The sequence below is a fragment of the Ranitomeya variabilis genome, chromosome 5 (assembly GCF_051348905.1).
Source record: "Ranitomeya variabilis isolate aRanVar5 chromosome 5, aRanVar5.hap1, whole genome shotgun sequence".
Taxonomy (NCBI): Eukaryota; Metazoa; Chordata; class Amphibia; order Anura; family Dendrobatidae; genus Ranitomeya; species Ranitomeya variabilis.
Window position 1 is genome coordinate 66,604,107 of NC_135236.1, and position 16,654 is coordinate 66,620,760.

The 16,654-nt window shown below is 44.2% G+C and overlaps 1 protein-coding gene across 1 annotated transcript; it reads right to left on the reverse strand.

The window, feature by feature from the left end:
* Nucleotides 1–14,280: 14,280 nt before the first annotated feature.
* On the reverse strand, nucleotides 14,281–15,219 carry LOC143774850 (olfactory receptor 8D1-like). The gene has a single exon (XM_077262620.1). It carries the CDS (start codon nucleotides 15,217–15,219, stop codon nucleotides 14,281–14,283), a length of 939 nt encoding a protein of 312 aa, XP_077118735.1.
* Between the last annotated feature and the right edge of the window lie 1,435 nt (nucleotides 15,220–16,654).

Sequence of the window (16,654 nt, forward strand, 5' to 3'; positions counted from 1 at the left end):
ATTAAACTGAATACACCCCTAAGTAAAAATGGTCAAATTGTGCACATTTTGCCTTTTCATCTACCCAGTGTCATGTCACTCACTGTTAGGGTTGTCGGATTGCACTAAATAAAATATAAAATGAAGTGCAATAGTAAAACGGGGTCTACCATGCAGAGATGAACCCTGCTGCCAGTGAACAATGATGGAACACAACAGCAAGTGTTACCTAAAACACACTGTGTTGACACCGCTCAGTGTGAATGGAACACTGGGTACCAAGCGCAGTTACTTCACCGAGAGGTACGGCATGAGTATGCAAAGTGCTATACCCTGTTAACGTCACAGGGATAATAGCACGTGGATTGGGCTAGCTCTGCAACTAACAGTGCTAACCGCACACACAAATGAAGCAGATACTGACCTGAAAGGAAGAGCTCTTTGACTCTAGGTACAATACAAAGTCACTTTCACAGAGAAGTAAAGCATAAGGGTTGAGCTTGCACTGTAACTGAACTGTGCTAACCGCACACAAGAACGAAACAGATGCTAAGCCAAGCAGCTAGTTACCCCTGTCCTGTCCCTACTGAACCTATGCCTGACTGGCACCCCAAGCATGTAGTAAACGAAAGACTCAGGCGTTGAGCCAAGGGAACGAAACCGCATAAATGTGCAACCTGCCTGCCAACGTGTACAGTCTCAGAGCAAAAGACACACACAAAAACATGCAGACTGAGTGGTAGAGTAGCCACCCACACACACCAAACATAAATGACACTAGTTCGCCCACGTGCACCGCTGAGAGCCTTTTGTACGCTAGACTCCACCCCAAACACTCATGCCCAGTCAGCCAAGACCTCGCCAGCAGACCAATACGGGGCTGCCACATCATCAGAGCAGCTAACGTCCGACGACCAATGAGAAGCCATCACATCAAAAACATGTTCAGTAAGGTGATCTCTAAACTTAGACTCCAAAACACAAGACTGCACCTGCATATCACTGGTTACCATAGACTTGGCTGAAGTGCCAGTAGTAACCAAACATAGGACAAACATATGGGCGGGCACCGTCCACTGACAATATAGTGCAATACTAATTATTATTATTATTATTATTATTTATTGTTATAGCGCCATTTATTCCATGGCGCTTTACATGTGAGGAGGGGTATGCATAATTAAAACAAGTGCAATATTCTTAAACAATACAAGTCATAACTGGTACAGGAGGAGAGAGGACCCTGCCCACGAAGGCTCACAATCTACAAGGGATGGGTGAGAATACAGTAGGTGAGGATAGAGCTGGTCATGCAGCGGTTTGGTTGATCGGTGGTTACTGCAGGTTGTAGGCTTGTCGGAAGAGGTGGGTCTTCAGGCTCTTTTTGAAGGTTTCGATGGTATGCGAGAGTCTGATGTGTTGTGGTAGAGGGTTCCAGAGTAGGGGTGATACGCGAGAGAAATCTTGCATACGATTGTGGGAAGAGGAGATAAGAGGGGAGTAGAGAAGGAGATCTTGTGAGGATCGGAGGTTGCGTGTAGGTAAGTATCGGGAGACGAGGTCACAGATGTATGGAGGAGACAGGTTGTGGATGGCTTTGTATGTCATGGTTAGGGTTTTGTACTGGAGTCTCTGGGCAATGGGGAGCCAGTGAAGGGATTGACAGAGGGGAGAGGCCGGGGAATAGCGGGGGGACAGATGGATTAGTCGGGCAGCAGAGTTTAGAATAGATTGGAGGGGTGCGAGAGTGTTAGAGGGGAGGCCACAGAGCAGGAGGTTGCAGTAGTCAAGGCGAGAGATGATGAGGGCATGGACTAGGGTTTTTGCAGATTCTTAGTTGAGGAATGTACGGATTCGTGAAATATTTTTGAGTTGAAGTCGGCAGGAAGTGGAAAGGGCTTGGATATGTGGTTTGAAGGAGAGATCAGCGTCAAGGATTACCCCGAGGCAGCGAGCTCGTGGGACTGGGGAGAGTGGGCAGCCATGCACTGTAATGGATAGGTTCGTTGGGGGGGGGGGTCGCGTGAGATGGGGGAAAGATGATGAATTCTGTTTTGTCCATTTTAAGTTTCAGAAATCTAGCGGAGAAGAAGGATGAAATAGTGGACAGACATTGAGGGATTCTATTCAATACTTATATGGGGATCACCTAGTGCATGTCAGAGACATTAGCTAATTGAATGAGAAAATGTACATGCACACAGCAGGGATCATCCAAACAATCTGTCTTTAATTACAAAAGAGCTTTATGACAGAACCAGAATACACACATAAAAACAATTAAAAACCCCTTAGTGATAGTTCACGTAGATACAGATTCATAATTAAGGGTAAAATACCCATAAAGTACCCCCTAGGCTGGAAATAACAATATTTGGAAACAATCAAAACAACACAAAACACACGTGGACTATGAGTACTCGCTGGGAGCAAGCTCCCAGCACAACATGAGCAACCGGACAACAACAAAAAAATATATTGTCCCTACTGAGCATGTATAATTGGACAATTTGTCCTGCACAATGGTCCTAATGAAAAACGTGTGATATCGATAAGATGGGGTCCCAATCATCCCTTGACTGTTAAACCAAATAAGGTAGATTTGATTGGTATGACGGCAGTCAATACTTAGCCCTGGCATAGTCAGAAGGTTGCCCCAACACAGAATCCAGCCTCCAGGATACTTGGACCCCTTGCATTCCGACACTCACGGTGTTTTTCTCAAGGTGGATATACCCTGGTCCCCCGTACTTTGCTTTTAAATAGAGAACAAATTATAATAAAGCATACCAGCTGTGTCCTGGCTGCATATGAGGCGGCAGCTAAATGAATCAGCGGCGGTGCACGAAGTGCGCCGTGAGCAGTGACCCGGAAGTGAGTGAGAGTTCACGTATGCAGAGCGCTTGCGCCGACCCTGTGTGGGGCGGAAGTCACAGGTACATCTCTATCAGGAGATGTACTTCAGCTTCAGCACCTGCGTACATCTCCTGAACAATTGAGAACCTTACTGCGCATGCGGCTGGTGGTCACTTTCGGTCCTATAACCACAACCTGATGGAACCAGCACTAACAAAGCATTGGCTATAATAGGATGTTATAGCAGATAAAATACAAAACATTAGTTCATATTGCAAATCAATGTGTAATACAAAAATAACAAAAGGAACAGATAATAATGGACAATATAATTTGCAGAGATAAATAAAGAAAAATATAAAGAAGTATGAAAAAATAAATAAAAGTTGAAAAAATAAAATAAAATGAAATAAAAATGGGAAAATTTGAAAAAACTAGAGAAAATGTATATAGAACCAAAAAACAGGAAAAAAAATATATATAAATAAATAAAGATACCAAACAGCAACAAAATTATATATAAAAAAAGGTGAATGTCTCTGTCCTGAGAGCCTCGAGACTGCGGTCAAGGTGATCAGACATATGAGGCACCACCATCAGTCTTCTCTTATGCTTTTTCAGTGCTTCTTCCAATTCAGAGGGCTTAGAAGTCTATAAAAAGGAGAAACGATAAAGAGGGGGGGAGGGATGAGAAAAACAAGGAAAACCAATATAAGGGTGACCAAAGTAGTTATTTTTCACTGAAAACTGAAACAGGAATTGATAATCTGATTATTATTATTATTTATATAGCACAATTGATTCCATGGTGCTGTACATGAGAAGGGGTTACATAAAAGTTGCAGATATCACTTACAGTAAACAAACTAACAGTGACAGACTGATACAGAGGGGCAAGGACCCTGCCCTTGCGGGCTTACATTCTAAAGGATTATGGGGAAGGAAACAATAGGTTGAGGGTTGCTGCAGCTCCGGTGTTGGTGAGGCGTTAGCTTCGGTAGTGATGAGGAGGCAGCGGGGTCAGTGTAGGCTGTAGGCTTTCCTGAAGAGATGGGTTTTCAGGTTCCGTCTGAAGGATCCGAATGTGGTTGATAGTCGGACGTGTTGGGGCAGAGAATTCCAGAGGATGGGGGATATTCGTGAGAAGTCTTGGAGGCGATTGGATGAGGAGCGAATAAGTCTGGAGGAGAGAAGGAGGTCTTGGGAGGACCGGAGATTACGTGAGGGAAGATATCGGGAGATTAGTTCAGAGCTTTCCTGTAGAACCCTGTATATAATAATTCTTCAATTCAGTCCTCCTGGCGAGAGACTGCCCAGGTCAAAAATCCATCTTGCCTCTCACCTAAGGAGTTCATCTGTAATCCTACCCCCCTAATATTGGTGCGAACACCTTCCAATCCCATGACACGCAAGGTGTCTGATGAACCATGATGGACATCCAAAAAGTGTGCAGCCACTGAGGTGATGGATTTACATTTTGATCTATCTTTTCTTGCAGTGGCAATGTTGGAAAGGTGTTGTTGGGTCCTCTGACGCAACTCCTGGGTAGTCTGGCCTACATCACTTATCATTTATCACACCCACAGATCAGAGCGTAGACAAGATTGCGTGAGCGGCAGTTGAAATACGCTTTGGACTGGACCTGTGTGGATAAATAATTCAATGAAATACCAGTACTAGAAATCATTAAGTGACAAACTGATCAATCCCCACACGGGAAAGTACCCTTGTTTGGATTACCAATCCTAAGTTTAGTGGTTGGTCGTTTGAAATGACTATTAGTTAGACAATTCTTAAGATTTCTTGCTCGTCTTGCTACCAATTGTGAACGATCACCGATGAAGGGTTTAAGTTTAACTTCACTCAACAGGATACCCCAATTCTTGTTCAAGATGTTATATACATCACCCCATTGATTATTGAATTGGGTTACCATATGGATTATGTTGGTAGTTTTTCTCACCCTAGATTGTAAAACTTTCTCTCTGCACAGTTATGGGAGTGTTCAAAGGCTCTGGACACAGCCTTCCATGGGTAGCCTTGCTTAAGGAATCTATCAGTAAGTGCACATGATTCAGTACTGAAATCCTCCAAGCAGCTACAGTTTCTTCTGAGCCGCAAAAACTGCCCCTTGGGTATACCTTTGCGAAGATGGACCGGGTGGAAGCTCTCATAGTGCAAAAGGTTATTGGTGGCAGTCTTCTTACGGTACAAGGTGGTGGTAACTTGGTTCCCATGAAGCAATAATTTCAAGTCAAGGAAATCGACTGAGCTGGTGGAAGAAAAGGATGTCAACTTAATATTCAAACAGTTATCATTCAGCTCCTTAATAAAACAGTCAAACTGTTCGACCATCCCAGACCATACAATAACAATGTCATCGATGAAACGATGCCATCGCAGCACATGAGAATGATAGGCTGAAAGTTCCTGCACATATGTTTCCTCCCACCACCATAAAAAAGGTTTGCATATGAGGGAGCGCATCTAGCCCCCATCACAGTACCGGATACGTGTTTGAAGAAGGTCCTGTCAAACACAAAGTAGTTCTTTTCCAGGACTACGTTTAATAATTCCAAAATAATGGAATCTGCAGCGCTCCAGAGTCCTGGTCGCTGCAGTATTGTCGCTCTTCCACCAGGGGGAGTGATGGTACTTCTGATGGTACTAAAGGAGTTCACCTGACCAGGTATCACAGTCACACACTACACTTCACACTCCGGCCACCAGGTGGAGAAAAAGGTTCTATCTATTAGGCCACTCCTCACACTCGGGTAAAACTGGGGGTTGGATAGGAAGTTAGTCAGAAAGCTGCCTGGGTGAGACCCAGAGAAGACCTGTCAGGCAGACAGAGAGAGAAAAGGAGGAACATCTGAGCTGCAGATAGAGGTCCCTGTCAGGGGTGGGATCCTGACTGAGACCTAGCAAGAGATAGAACGTTATGGAGCTGCGCCTGCACCTCATTGCGGCAGCATCCTAAGGAAGGACAAGAAGCAAAGTATATTGTGGAGAAGTGAGAAACGAGATCACAGCACAAGGAGATAATACCAGGAGGAGTCCTGCCTTAAGATCGGCAACATCCTTCTGAGGTGCGTAGCCGGTGGCCGGAACACCGAGGGAGTAATTGGCTCTACGCATTACTTCGAAACACGGCAGGACAGTTAATTCCAAGTTGGCTGCCCAACCTTTAACCTAATGAAGACAACGGAGGCAAATTGTGGGAGGTGGCATCTCTAAGGTCCCTATAAAATAGCTCCAGGCCTACCCCGTCATACGGGTCGTCCTAGCCATACCATCTGGGGGACGGAGAGAGAACATCAGAAATATACACGAGAGTTGTGAGGACTATCCCGTGGTGCTCAGCAGGGAGGTACTACAACACACAGGTGCTAGTAGGAAGGCTACTGATTTCCACCTGCAAAGGGAACTCTGGATGTGCCTTCGGACCAGCCGGACTTAGCCTGCCCTGTGATTGGTACTCTGGACTGTGGACACTGAAGTCTTCAGTAAAAGGTAAAGAGACTGCAACCTTTGTGTCCTCATTATTCATCGCGCCTTACAACATCCGCCATTACCACCTACTCTTCAAGGGAAGCCCTGGGGACATACTTCACCTGTGGGAAGGTATAACATCTAGCTGCCATTCCATCACCCCAGCGGACCCCTAGAAGCATCGGTCACCTTGACCGAACACCACAGGTGGTGTCACGAACACTTGACAAACTACACCTTTTAGTTGGACGCCCCTTAGCAGGGCCATGGACCGGGTCGGGCCACCGTGACATCCCCAGAACCGAGACAGAGGGACCCGGTACCGAGTACCACACTGCCCTGCACCTGGGGGTGATCCAACTTTGGCATCACGAACAGGATCTACTTAAGCCCGAGAATCGGGTCATGTGTGCTTTAGAACTGTGCCAGAATTCTGCTTGAACTGTGATTTGCTTAAAGACTGTGTATTGCCATTTGCCGCCAAAAATTCCCACCAAAACCGCCACCATTACAGTGTCACGAGGAGCGCAGGAGAAGAAGGAGGGCGTGCCATGGGAGGAGACTACCAAAGCGGCGCCAAAAGTAACGACCGCCCCCTCTGACTACTGCTGCAAGATGACGATGTGCCCCGAAGCAGAGGAGAACCGCCCCCTGATTTGCAACAGCGGGAACCAGGACAAGAAGGAGCTCCGCCCTCAGAAAATGGTGGAGCCATGTGTATGCGTGGGCGCAGACCTCGAAACAGCGAGGGCGGCCAGCGAGTACCTGAACGACGATGAAGTGATCCAGGACTGTCCCCGCTGACCGGAGGTGGATCGGAACCCACCGCCGCTGGAGGATCCGGACCTCTTGGAGCCGCGGGTGGAGGAGCCGAGTCAGCCTATCCCGAACGCGGAACTGACCACAACGAAGAAATGGAAGTCGGAGCTGTGCAGGAAGGTCGCATTGGAAGACCCGTTGCCCAAGCCGCAACCGATTCCAGTGTCCTCATCAATAGAACAGATCGACATCGGTGGAACCACATCAGATGCAGGTATGGAAAGTGCCCCTGCTCCACCGACCGATCCTGCTCCCGTGACCGCTCCCCGTCCCGACAGTGACCGCTCCCCCACCGCTGAGCTCGTCATGGTAGCCACTGACGCCATGCAGAAGATAGTACCTCCGTTACCAACAACTATGGGGGAACCACTAGATGTGAGCGCCGATGGGGTGAACTTCAGATGGGACGCTCCAAAGATTAGACCGGACGGGTCCCGAAAAGAAGGTACATATATTGCTGATCTCACCTGGGAGCAGTATAAGCAGTGCCTAATTTCGCACTGGAAAAACAGAAAAGAGACAGAACAAAATGACCCACGAAGAGTACAAAATCCAAAGACCGAATGTGGTAATAAGAACCCGGTGAAACAAGGAACCGTACTAGCCTTTCACCCGAAGAGGGGTTGGGGCTTAATACAGGAGCCGGGACTACCGTCTGAAGTCTTTATTGCCAGCTATAACGTAGAAGTTCAATTCCGCCATGGTTATCGGAACCGCATCTTACGCCGAGGGGACCAGGTGACCTACACTCGCCATCGGGGTGCACAAGGTTGGTGAACACGGAACGTTAAGCGATGTGAACCTACTGTAGCGCCACCTGCCATTCTGACTGCGACTAACTCTGAATTGACAACTCCTAATACCACCACTGTGTGCATTATTGCCGCTACTGAACTTGCTACCAAAACTGACATTCGAATTCAGGCCCCTGGTGATTTGACCGCACCTGAGAGACGACCCAATGACCTTGACACCGCAGCAGATGAGGACACGGGATCAAAGCTTCCCCGGTCAAGAAGTGTTCAATATCGGCTGATGCCTTGCAACCTATTATTAGAATAAACCTTGGAAACCTGAAACTGTAAATAGTTAACTGTTTGTTTTCCTGTTTTTGCTGCTCAAACCCATCCAGGGTTAACTCTTAAAGGGATCCCTTAGTTTACCCGGGATCCCTATTGTTTCTAGTTTTGCACAAGTTCAACATTGTTTTACCAAAAAGAACTGCTGAATCATGAACTGCGCATGATAACTGTTGCTGTACATAGTTTGCACCTTCTTAAATGTGCTCCCTACTGGTTTTACAAAAAGAAGAGCTTTTTGAAGAGACTGTTCCTGATTACAGAGCGGAAGTTCTTGCTTTAAACAGACTTGCAAATTGATTGTTTGCACTACCTCAGAAGAGACTTGGTTTCCTCTTAAAGGGGATTTTCATTTGTTGCACGTAGTCAAAACATGATAATGTTGCCTTAAATAGTTAGACAGTGATAATGTTTTACATAGTGATAGTATGTAGCTAGGAATAGAAATGTCTTATAATGTTCTTGAATAAAATCGAAGTTAAAGTAATATTAGAATTGCTGAGAGAAAAGCTAAAAGAAAGATGCAGTAGGCCCGTAGGGGTAGACAGACAGTCTTGCATACGTGAAAGTGAGAGAAATAAAGGAAATGTTGATTTGCACTTTTAAGTTTTTATAGCATGCCTTTAGTGGGTACACGCCCTTAAAGGAAAAGTACTGTTTTGTATTTGCACTTAGTAGGTAGCATACCCGTATGGGTAATAACAGTTATTTATAGTTAGTTAATGTTAGGTGTTATTTAAAAATTATAAGTACAATGTAAACATGTTTTTGTTTGCAACGTTCAAGTGTTCTCACCTCCCATAAAGGGAAGCATTGTTATATTTACTTGTTTACAGCATTCCAAAAATGTTGTATGTCTTTTGCTAACATGTATTGTTGTCCTTTTTTTCCCAGTCTGGGAGTACTGGATTTAACGGGGGGGGGGGGAGTGCAGCGCCCCAGAGTCCTGGTCGCTGCAGTATTGTCGATCTTCCACCAGCGGGAGTGATGGTACTTCTGATGGTACTAAAGGAGTTCACCTGACCAGGTATCACAGTCACACACTACACTTCACACTCCGGCCACCAGGGGGAGAAAAAGGTTCTATCTATTAGGCCACTCCTCACACTCGGGTAAAACTGGGGGTTGGATAGGAAGTTAGTCAGAAAGCTGCCTGGGTGAGACCCAGAGAAAACCTGTCAGGCAGACAGAGAGAGAAAAGGAGGAACATCTGAGCTGCAGACAGAGGTCCCTGTCAGGGGTGGGATCCTGACAGAGACCTAGCAAGAGATAGAACGTTATGGAGCTGCGCCTGCACCTCATTGCGGCAGCATCCTAAGGAAGGACAAGAAGCGAAGTATATTGTGGAGAAGTGAGAAACGAGATCACAGCACAAGGAGATAATACCAGGAGGAGTCCTGCCTTAAGATCGGCAACATCCTTCTGAGGCGCGTAGCCGGTGGCCGGAACACCGAGGGAGTAATTGGCTCTACGCATTACTTTGAAACACGGCAGGACAGTTAATTCCAAGTTGGCTGCCCAACCTTTAACCTAATGAAGACAACGGAGGCAAATTGTGGGAGGTGGCGTCTCTAGGGTCCCTATAAAATAGCTCCAGGCCTACCTCGTCATGCGGGTCGTCCTAGCCATACCATCTGGGGGACGGAGAGAGAACATCAGAAATATACATGAGAGTTGTGAGGACTATCCCGTGGTGCTCAGCAGGGAGGTACTACAACACACAGGCGCTAGTAGGAAGGCTACTGATTTCCACCTGCAAAGGGAACTCTGGATGTGCCTTCGGACCGGCCGGACTTAGCCTGCCCTGTGAACGGTACTCTGGACTGTGGACGCTGAAGTTTTTAGTAAAAGGTAAAGAGACTGCAACCTTTGTGTTCTCATTATTCATCGCGCCTTACAACATCCACCATTACCACCTACTCTTCAAGGGAAGCCCTGGGGACATACTTCGCCTGTGGGAAGGTATAACATCTAGCTGCCATTCCATCACCCCAGCGGACCCCTAGCAGCGTCGGTCACCCTGACCGAACACCACAGGTGGTGTCACAAACACTTGACAAACTACACCTTTTAATTGGGCACCCCTTAGCAGGGCCACGGACCGGGTCGGGCCACCGTGACATCCCCAGAACCGAGACAGAGGGACCCGGTACCGAGTACCCCACTGCCCTGCGCCTGGGGGCGATCCAAATCATGTTTCCTGTCACTTGTGGAATGATTATCCAAGACATAAGAGATTGCAGCAATACCTAAATCATGTTAATATTGGAACACAACGCTTCTACATCAAGGGTGGCAAGTAGATTATTGGTGGGGACATCGAAACCTTCTAGTTGTCGTATTAGATGTGATGAATCACGTGTGTAGGAGTCCAGGGTAAGAACAATGGGCTGTAAAAATGTGTTTTGTGTTGTTTTGATTGTTTCCAAATATTGTTATTTCCAGCCTAGGGGGTACTTTTGGGGTATTTTACCCTTTATTATGGATCTGTATCTACGTGAACTATTCCTAAGGGGTTTTTGATTGTTTTTATGTGTGTATTCTGGTTCTGTAATAAAGCTTTTTTGCAATTAAAGACAGATTGTTTGGGTGATCCCTGTTGTGTGCATTCAAGGAGTAACCAAACATATACCAAGAGCCTGAGCAAGACGCTGGGACCGAGCTGTGCTGAGCAGCAATCGCAGCAGCTGGGCCAGAATGGGAGACCGCAGTACCAGACAATGCTTGGGATCTATCCAGCGCAGTGAAAGAATTTTGACACCTAACTCTCATTATTGTTACAAGTTCTCAGGTGTGAATTTTGTGTTTATTTTAAATTTTGCGTCACCGCTCTCACACTCTTTCATACTGGTCATTGGAAGTTCAAAATGACACCTAATGGCAAAGAACTCTCTGAGGATCTGAAAAAAAAATTGTTGCTGTACAAAAGGATGGCCTAGGCCAGTGGCGGCGAACCTATGTCATGCGTGCCAGAGGGTACACGCAGAGCCCTCTCATTGGGCACATGCACCATCTCCTAAGGACTAGTGCCGCCATCTTCCTCATCACTAACACTGTGGCCACTCTTCTCTGCATGCGCGCTGTCCCATCAGATCACGCATCCACCCATCAGTCTGCTCATGGGCTGAGGAGAGTGGCTATGCTAATGCCCACAGGTAGGATTGTGATATATAAAATGACCAGATCAGCATTGGAACAGGCAGAAGTGAGTACTTACCATATATACTCGCGTATAAGCCGAGTTTTTCAGCACTTTTTTGTGTGCTGAAATCGCCCGTCAGCATAGACGCAAGTCATTGTCCCAGAAGACGGCGGGGGACAAGGAGCCGGCGGCTGCGGCTAAAGCCTGTGCCTCCTGCTAAAGAGATAGTAATTTTCACTACAGTGGCAGTGAATATTAATTTCTCTTGAAGCATGCACAGTGTCAGCAGCAATCGCCGGCTTCCAGCAACTGCCGGACTATCACGGGTGCCCACTCATTAAGGTAATGAATATTCAACTCTTTCCACTCCCATAGGTGTAGGGAGGGGTGAATATTCATTACCTTAATGAGCGGGGACACGTGATCACCCTGCCGCAAATGTTGCTGGCACAGAAACAAGATGCTGCGAGGGCGTGCAGGGAAGGTAAGCAGGATGTTTTTGTTTATTTTATGTTTTTTTCATGGGGGCTATACATATAATGATAGGGATGAGCAGCCATGCAGACAAGGATGGGGATAAGGAGCCATGCATACAAGGATGGGGATAAGGAGCCATGCAGACAAGGATGGGGATGAGGAACCATGCATACCAGAATAGGGATTAGGGGACAATGCATACTGGGCTTATACTCAAGTCATTGATTTTTTTCCAGTTTTTCGTGGCAAAAATAGGTGCCTTGGCTTATACTTGGGTCAGCTTATGCACGAGTATATACGGTATACATTTTTTAATGTGAGGCCATTATACTGTATGGAGCACTATGTGGGCATTATACAGTATGAAGCACTATGTGCGGCCATTATACAGTATGGAGCATTATGAGAGGCCATTTACAGTATGAAGCATTATGTGTGGCCATTATACTGTATTGAGCATTGTCTGAGGCCATTATACAGTGTGGAGCATTATGTGGACTATTATACTGTATGAAGCATTGTGTGGGGCCATTAAACAGTATGAAGCACTGTGTGGGGCCATTCAATAATATGGAGCACTATGTGAGGCCATTATACAGTACAGAGCACTATGTGAGGCCATTTTATAGTATGGAGCATCGTCTGGGGCCTTTATACTGCATGGAGCACTATGTAGGGACCATTACACTTTATGCAAGACTATGTGAGGGCCATTACACTGTATGGAGGACTATGTGGAGCCATTATACTTTATGGAGATCTATGTGGAGCCATTGTACTGTATGGAGGACTTTATGTGCCAGTTATACTGTATGGATAGTTGCGTGGGAATTATGTGGCACCCCTTAGGGTCCAGTTGACACAGAGGTACTGCACCTCAGCCAGAGTTGTGGTACTCCGCTCTCGGGTAAGGAGGGGGCACTACCCTGGATTCGCATATGTGCATCCAACAATACATAGCTCCAGATTAGGGGGGAGAGGCCCCAGCTCTGGCAAGGAGTGGTGTGACAGTTGGAGTTAAAGTTGTCATTGAGTGGGGAGGAGTTGATTGGAACAGACGTGAAGAGAGGAGCTCCTGAGAGAGAGCGAAGGGGTCCTAGGGGCCAGGGAAGTGAGGAATTCACCCGTGGTGCCCGAATCCATGCCGACTGTAGTCAGGTGGAATGACCAGGTCACTGTGGGGGACTGGCCCCAAACTAGTGGAGGAACTGCAACCCTTCTGAGGAAGATCAATATCGAAATTTGCGTCAAGTGGTATGCTGGACTTTTTCTGAATTTTAGGTATGACTGCCCCTAGCTTTCACCCGTTTACATTATATAGACAGACTATGTGGTCTTAAAGCTATGGTGTGCACTATTTGTTCCTGGTTTCCTCTGTGATTTGTTACTTATCTTCTCCAACCACAAGTGTGTTCTGTTATGCTTACAAGGAGTTAATCAGGAACAATTTCCAACAGTGTCTGGAGCTCTCTAACATTATTAATTTATTGTTTTGTGTCTTAAATCACTTTGCATAGCACAATTATTTTTGCACTTTGCACTTTATTTACTAATTGGTGCTATGTTGGCAATAATCCCTTTTAAAGGTATATATATATATATATATATATATATATATATATATATATATATATATATATATTATTTTATTATGTGTTTTAGGTAATATTTATTCTCTCCAGACTTAAGTGCCTATTTATATTTTTATGAAGTGGTTTTTTTATTTATAAATGTAAATAAAGATTATGTCATTTTATGATTCCTGTCTGGAGGACCTTTGTCCTTTCATAATTGTCGAAATCACGGTCATCTGTGTTTAATTATTGGAGCATCTTCTTCATGGTTTCATAAAAATAGTGTCTCATAAAGATTCATTATCCCGTAAAGAATAAAACAGTAACATGCAGGCTGACTTTAGCTCAGGAAAAGGATAAAAGTAGTTGGCACTTAGCAATGGAGTAATAGTCTTTATTAAGGTAAAGTTAAAGTATGTCAAATAAAAAGAATTAGAGCATAGCAGGAGTCATATCACAAACCCTGGTACCCACCATGACACTGTCTAGTGCATGTTGTTTGGAATACATTTAAAGAATTGACGTTAATACAGAAGATGATGCCATTGGTGAGAGACATCTCTTTTCACCTTCTTCCTGTTGAAAACTCAAAAAGATGTCAAGATAGTTAGACAGTGGAGAGCCCGACTTCATCATCCCTGTCTTAAAGAGTCAGAGTTTTGTTTTACTAAATTAGTATTTTTTTTACTTTTTTATAATCATGAGTATTTGAGGAACGTTTGTATTTCGGTCTCCTTTTATCTCATAATATGCCCCTGGAGGTGATAGGACCTTTTTAACACAATTATAAATAAATACCGGTAAGCTTTTGGTCTTTTGTAAAAGCTGTAGAAAACTGCATTGTCAAACTTTATAAAAGTAGCTAGAACCTTAACATTCTTTGATTTATTAAAATTATAATTGCCTCCCAAACATCTTTATTTCTCAGACTGTAGACCAGAGGATTTAACATTGGAACCACAACCATGTAGAGCATTGATAGCAGCAAGTCCTGGTCCTTCGAATCTTCAGAGTCAGATTTCATGTACAAGAAGGTACTTGGCCCATAGAATAATATAACTGTGATGAGATGGGAGGTGCAGCTGGAGAAAGCTTTTATACGTCCTGCTGAGGAACGAATATTCAAGATGGCAGAGAAGATAAAGATATATGAAATAATGATGAGAATAAATTGAACAAGGAAAATACCACAAATTTCAAAGAATATGAAAACTTTCTGGCTGTGAGTGTCAGTAGAGGAAAGATCAAGTAATGAGTTTAGATCACAAAAGAAATTATTTATTACATTGGAATAACAGAATTGTAGAAAAGATGTCAGTAATGAATGTAATAAAGAATTTAATAAGCCAAGTATCCAACAGGCAGTAGCCATTCCAATATACACGTTCTTTCTCATTATTATGAAATATTGTAAGGGCTTACATATCGCCACATAGCGATCATAGGCCATCGATGTCAGCAAGAAAACTTCACCATCAGCACATAAAAGGAAGAAAAATAACTGGGTCATACAGCAAGTAAAAGAGATCCTGTGATCCTGGGTCCAGGTGATAAAAAGTAGTTTTGGGACAGAAGTAGAAGTGGATGTGACATCTGCAATGGCAAGGTTACTCAAGAAGAAATACATTGGGGTGTGTAATTTTGGGACCAAACACACAAGAAGAATGATTGTCAAGTTTCCCAACATAGTAATTAAATAAATAATCAAAATGCCAAAAAATAATTGAAGTTGACCTGACGACATTGAGAAGGCGGCAATGTGAAATTCATATTCAAAGCTTCCATTTTGACAGATGTTCATGTTGTCTTAGTATAAGTAACTGCTTCTGGCACTGGAATCTGATTTATCAGCATATATGAAGGAATGGAAATCTCATTTCTAAATTCTCAGTTGGGTGGTCCAATTTGCAGTTTACAGTAGCTGTAAGATGACATGGGACATAGTAACATACTGATGTGTTTATCCTTACAATTTTGTACATTTCGAAAAGCTCAAGATACAAATTTGCACGGTAATTGTAATATGCAAGAGAGGCCTTCAACAGACTGCTAATCATATTACAACCATGGAGTGAGCACATGTACAGTAAATATTGGAGGGCAAAAGTTGTTATTTTTTTCCATCAAATCTTGCAATCTCATGCCTTTCATCTTGGCTATGTTGAGTCAAGAGGAAAGTTTAAGATGGACACATAAGTAATATGCAAAGGGTTATGCTAACGCATTGCTTTTTGATTTGTTTTGTTTTTTTAGTTCAGCTAAAACCTGATCTTTTGTCAGTAGAAAAGCTGCAGCTAAAATGCAGATTTTCCTGTGTTTTTTTATGCTTTTCTCACTGCATTTTTGCTGCCTGTTTGCGGATCCCAAAGCTCAGCTTTGCTTCCACCTTACAAACATAAACAATGCAAGGTTTTAGGGAACCAAAGCAAGATTTTTCCAAAAAAAGGGCAATTTGATCAAATTTTTTATGGGCAAATTTTCTTTTTACATGTATTCGAGAGGCCATTGTTTACTTTTACCACATACCATTAACGTAATTATCACAAATTCAATTAAACTAAACTTGGAGTGGAGAGAAACAAATAGTTGCTTTATAAAAGTTTTTTTTTGTCTGACAAAATAGTAACAATTCTGAACCAAAAAGCTTTATTGATGTATGAAGTGTAGACATGAAGAAGTGTAGACGTAAGGCCGGAGACACACTGGTGCGAGATACGGCCGAGTCTCGGTGGTTAAAAGCAAGCTGTGGCACCTGCACTCCGGAGCGGAGCGTGCAGCTGCATAGCAATACATGGAGCCGCACGCTCCGCTCCGGAGTGCAGGTGCCACAGCTTGCTTTTAACCACCGAGACTCGGCCGTATCTCGCACCAGTGTGTCTCCGGCCTAATATGTAGTGTAGTGAAGTGTAGACGTAATATGAGTGCAAGAAAAATTACACAATTGCAAGCGTAAAAACAGTGGGGGTTAATACATATCACTAATTTATTGTCACTAATTAAATGGAACTATGCCTGGATTGGGGAGAAACAAAAGGATTGCTTTAAAAAAAAAATTAAGTGCAAGTTGCATTGCATTAGAAAATGCTAACAGCCATGCTCATGGTTTTCATCCTGCCTTACCAACATTTTTTTTTCACCAAAGATGCTGCAAAAACTGTTAGCACAAATTTTGCTGTGTTTTTGCAGTTACTTCTTGCCTTCTATGGGTGAAAAATGTTGCAAAAAAAAAAGAATTG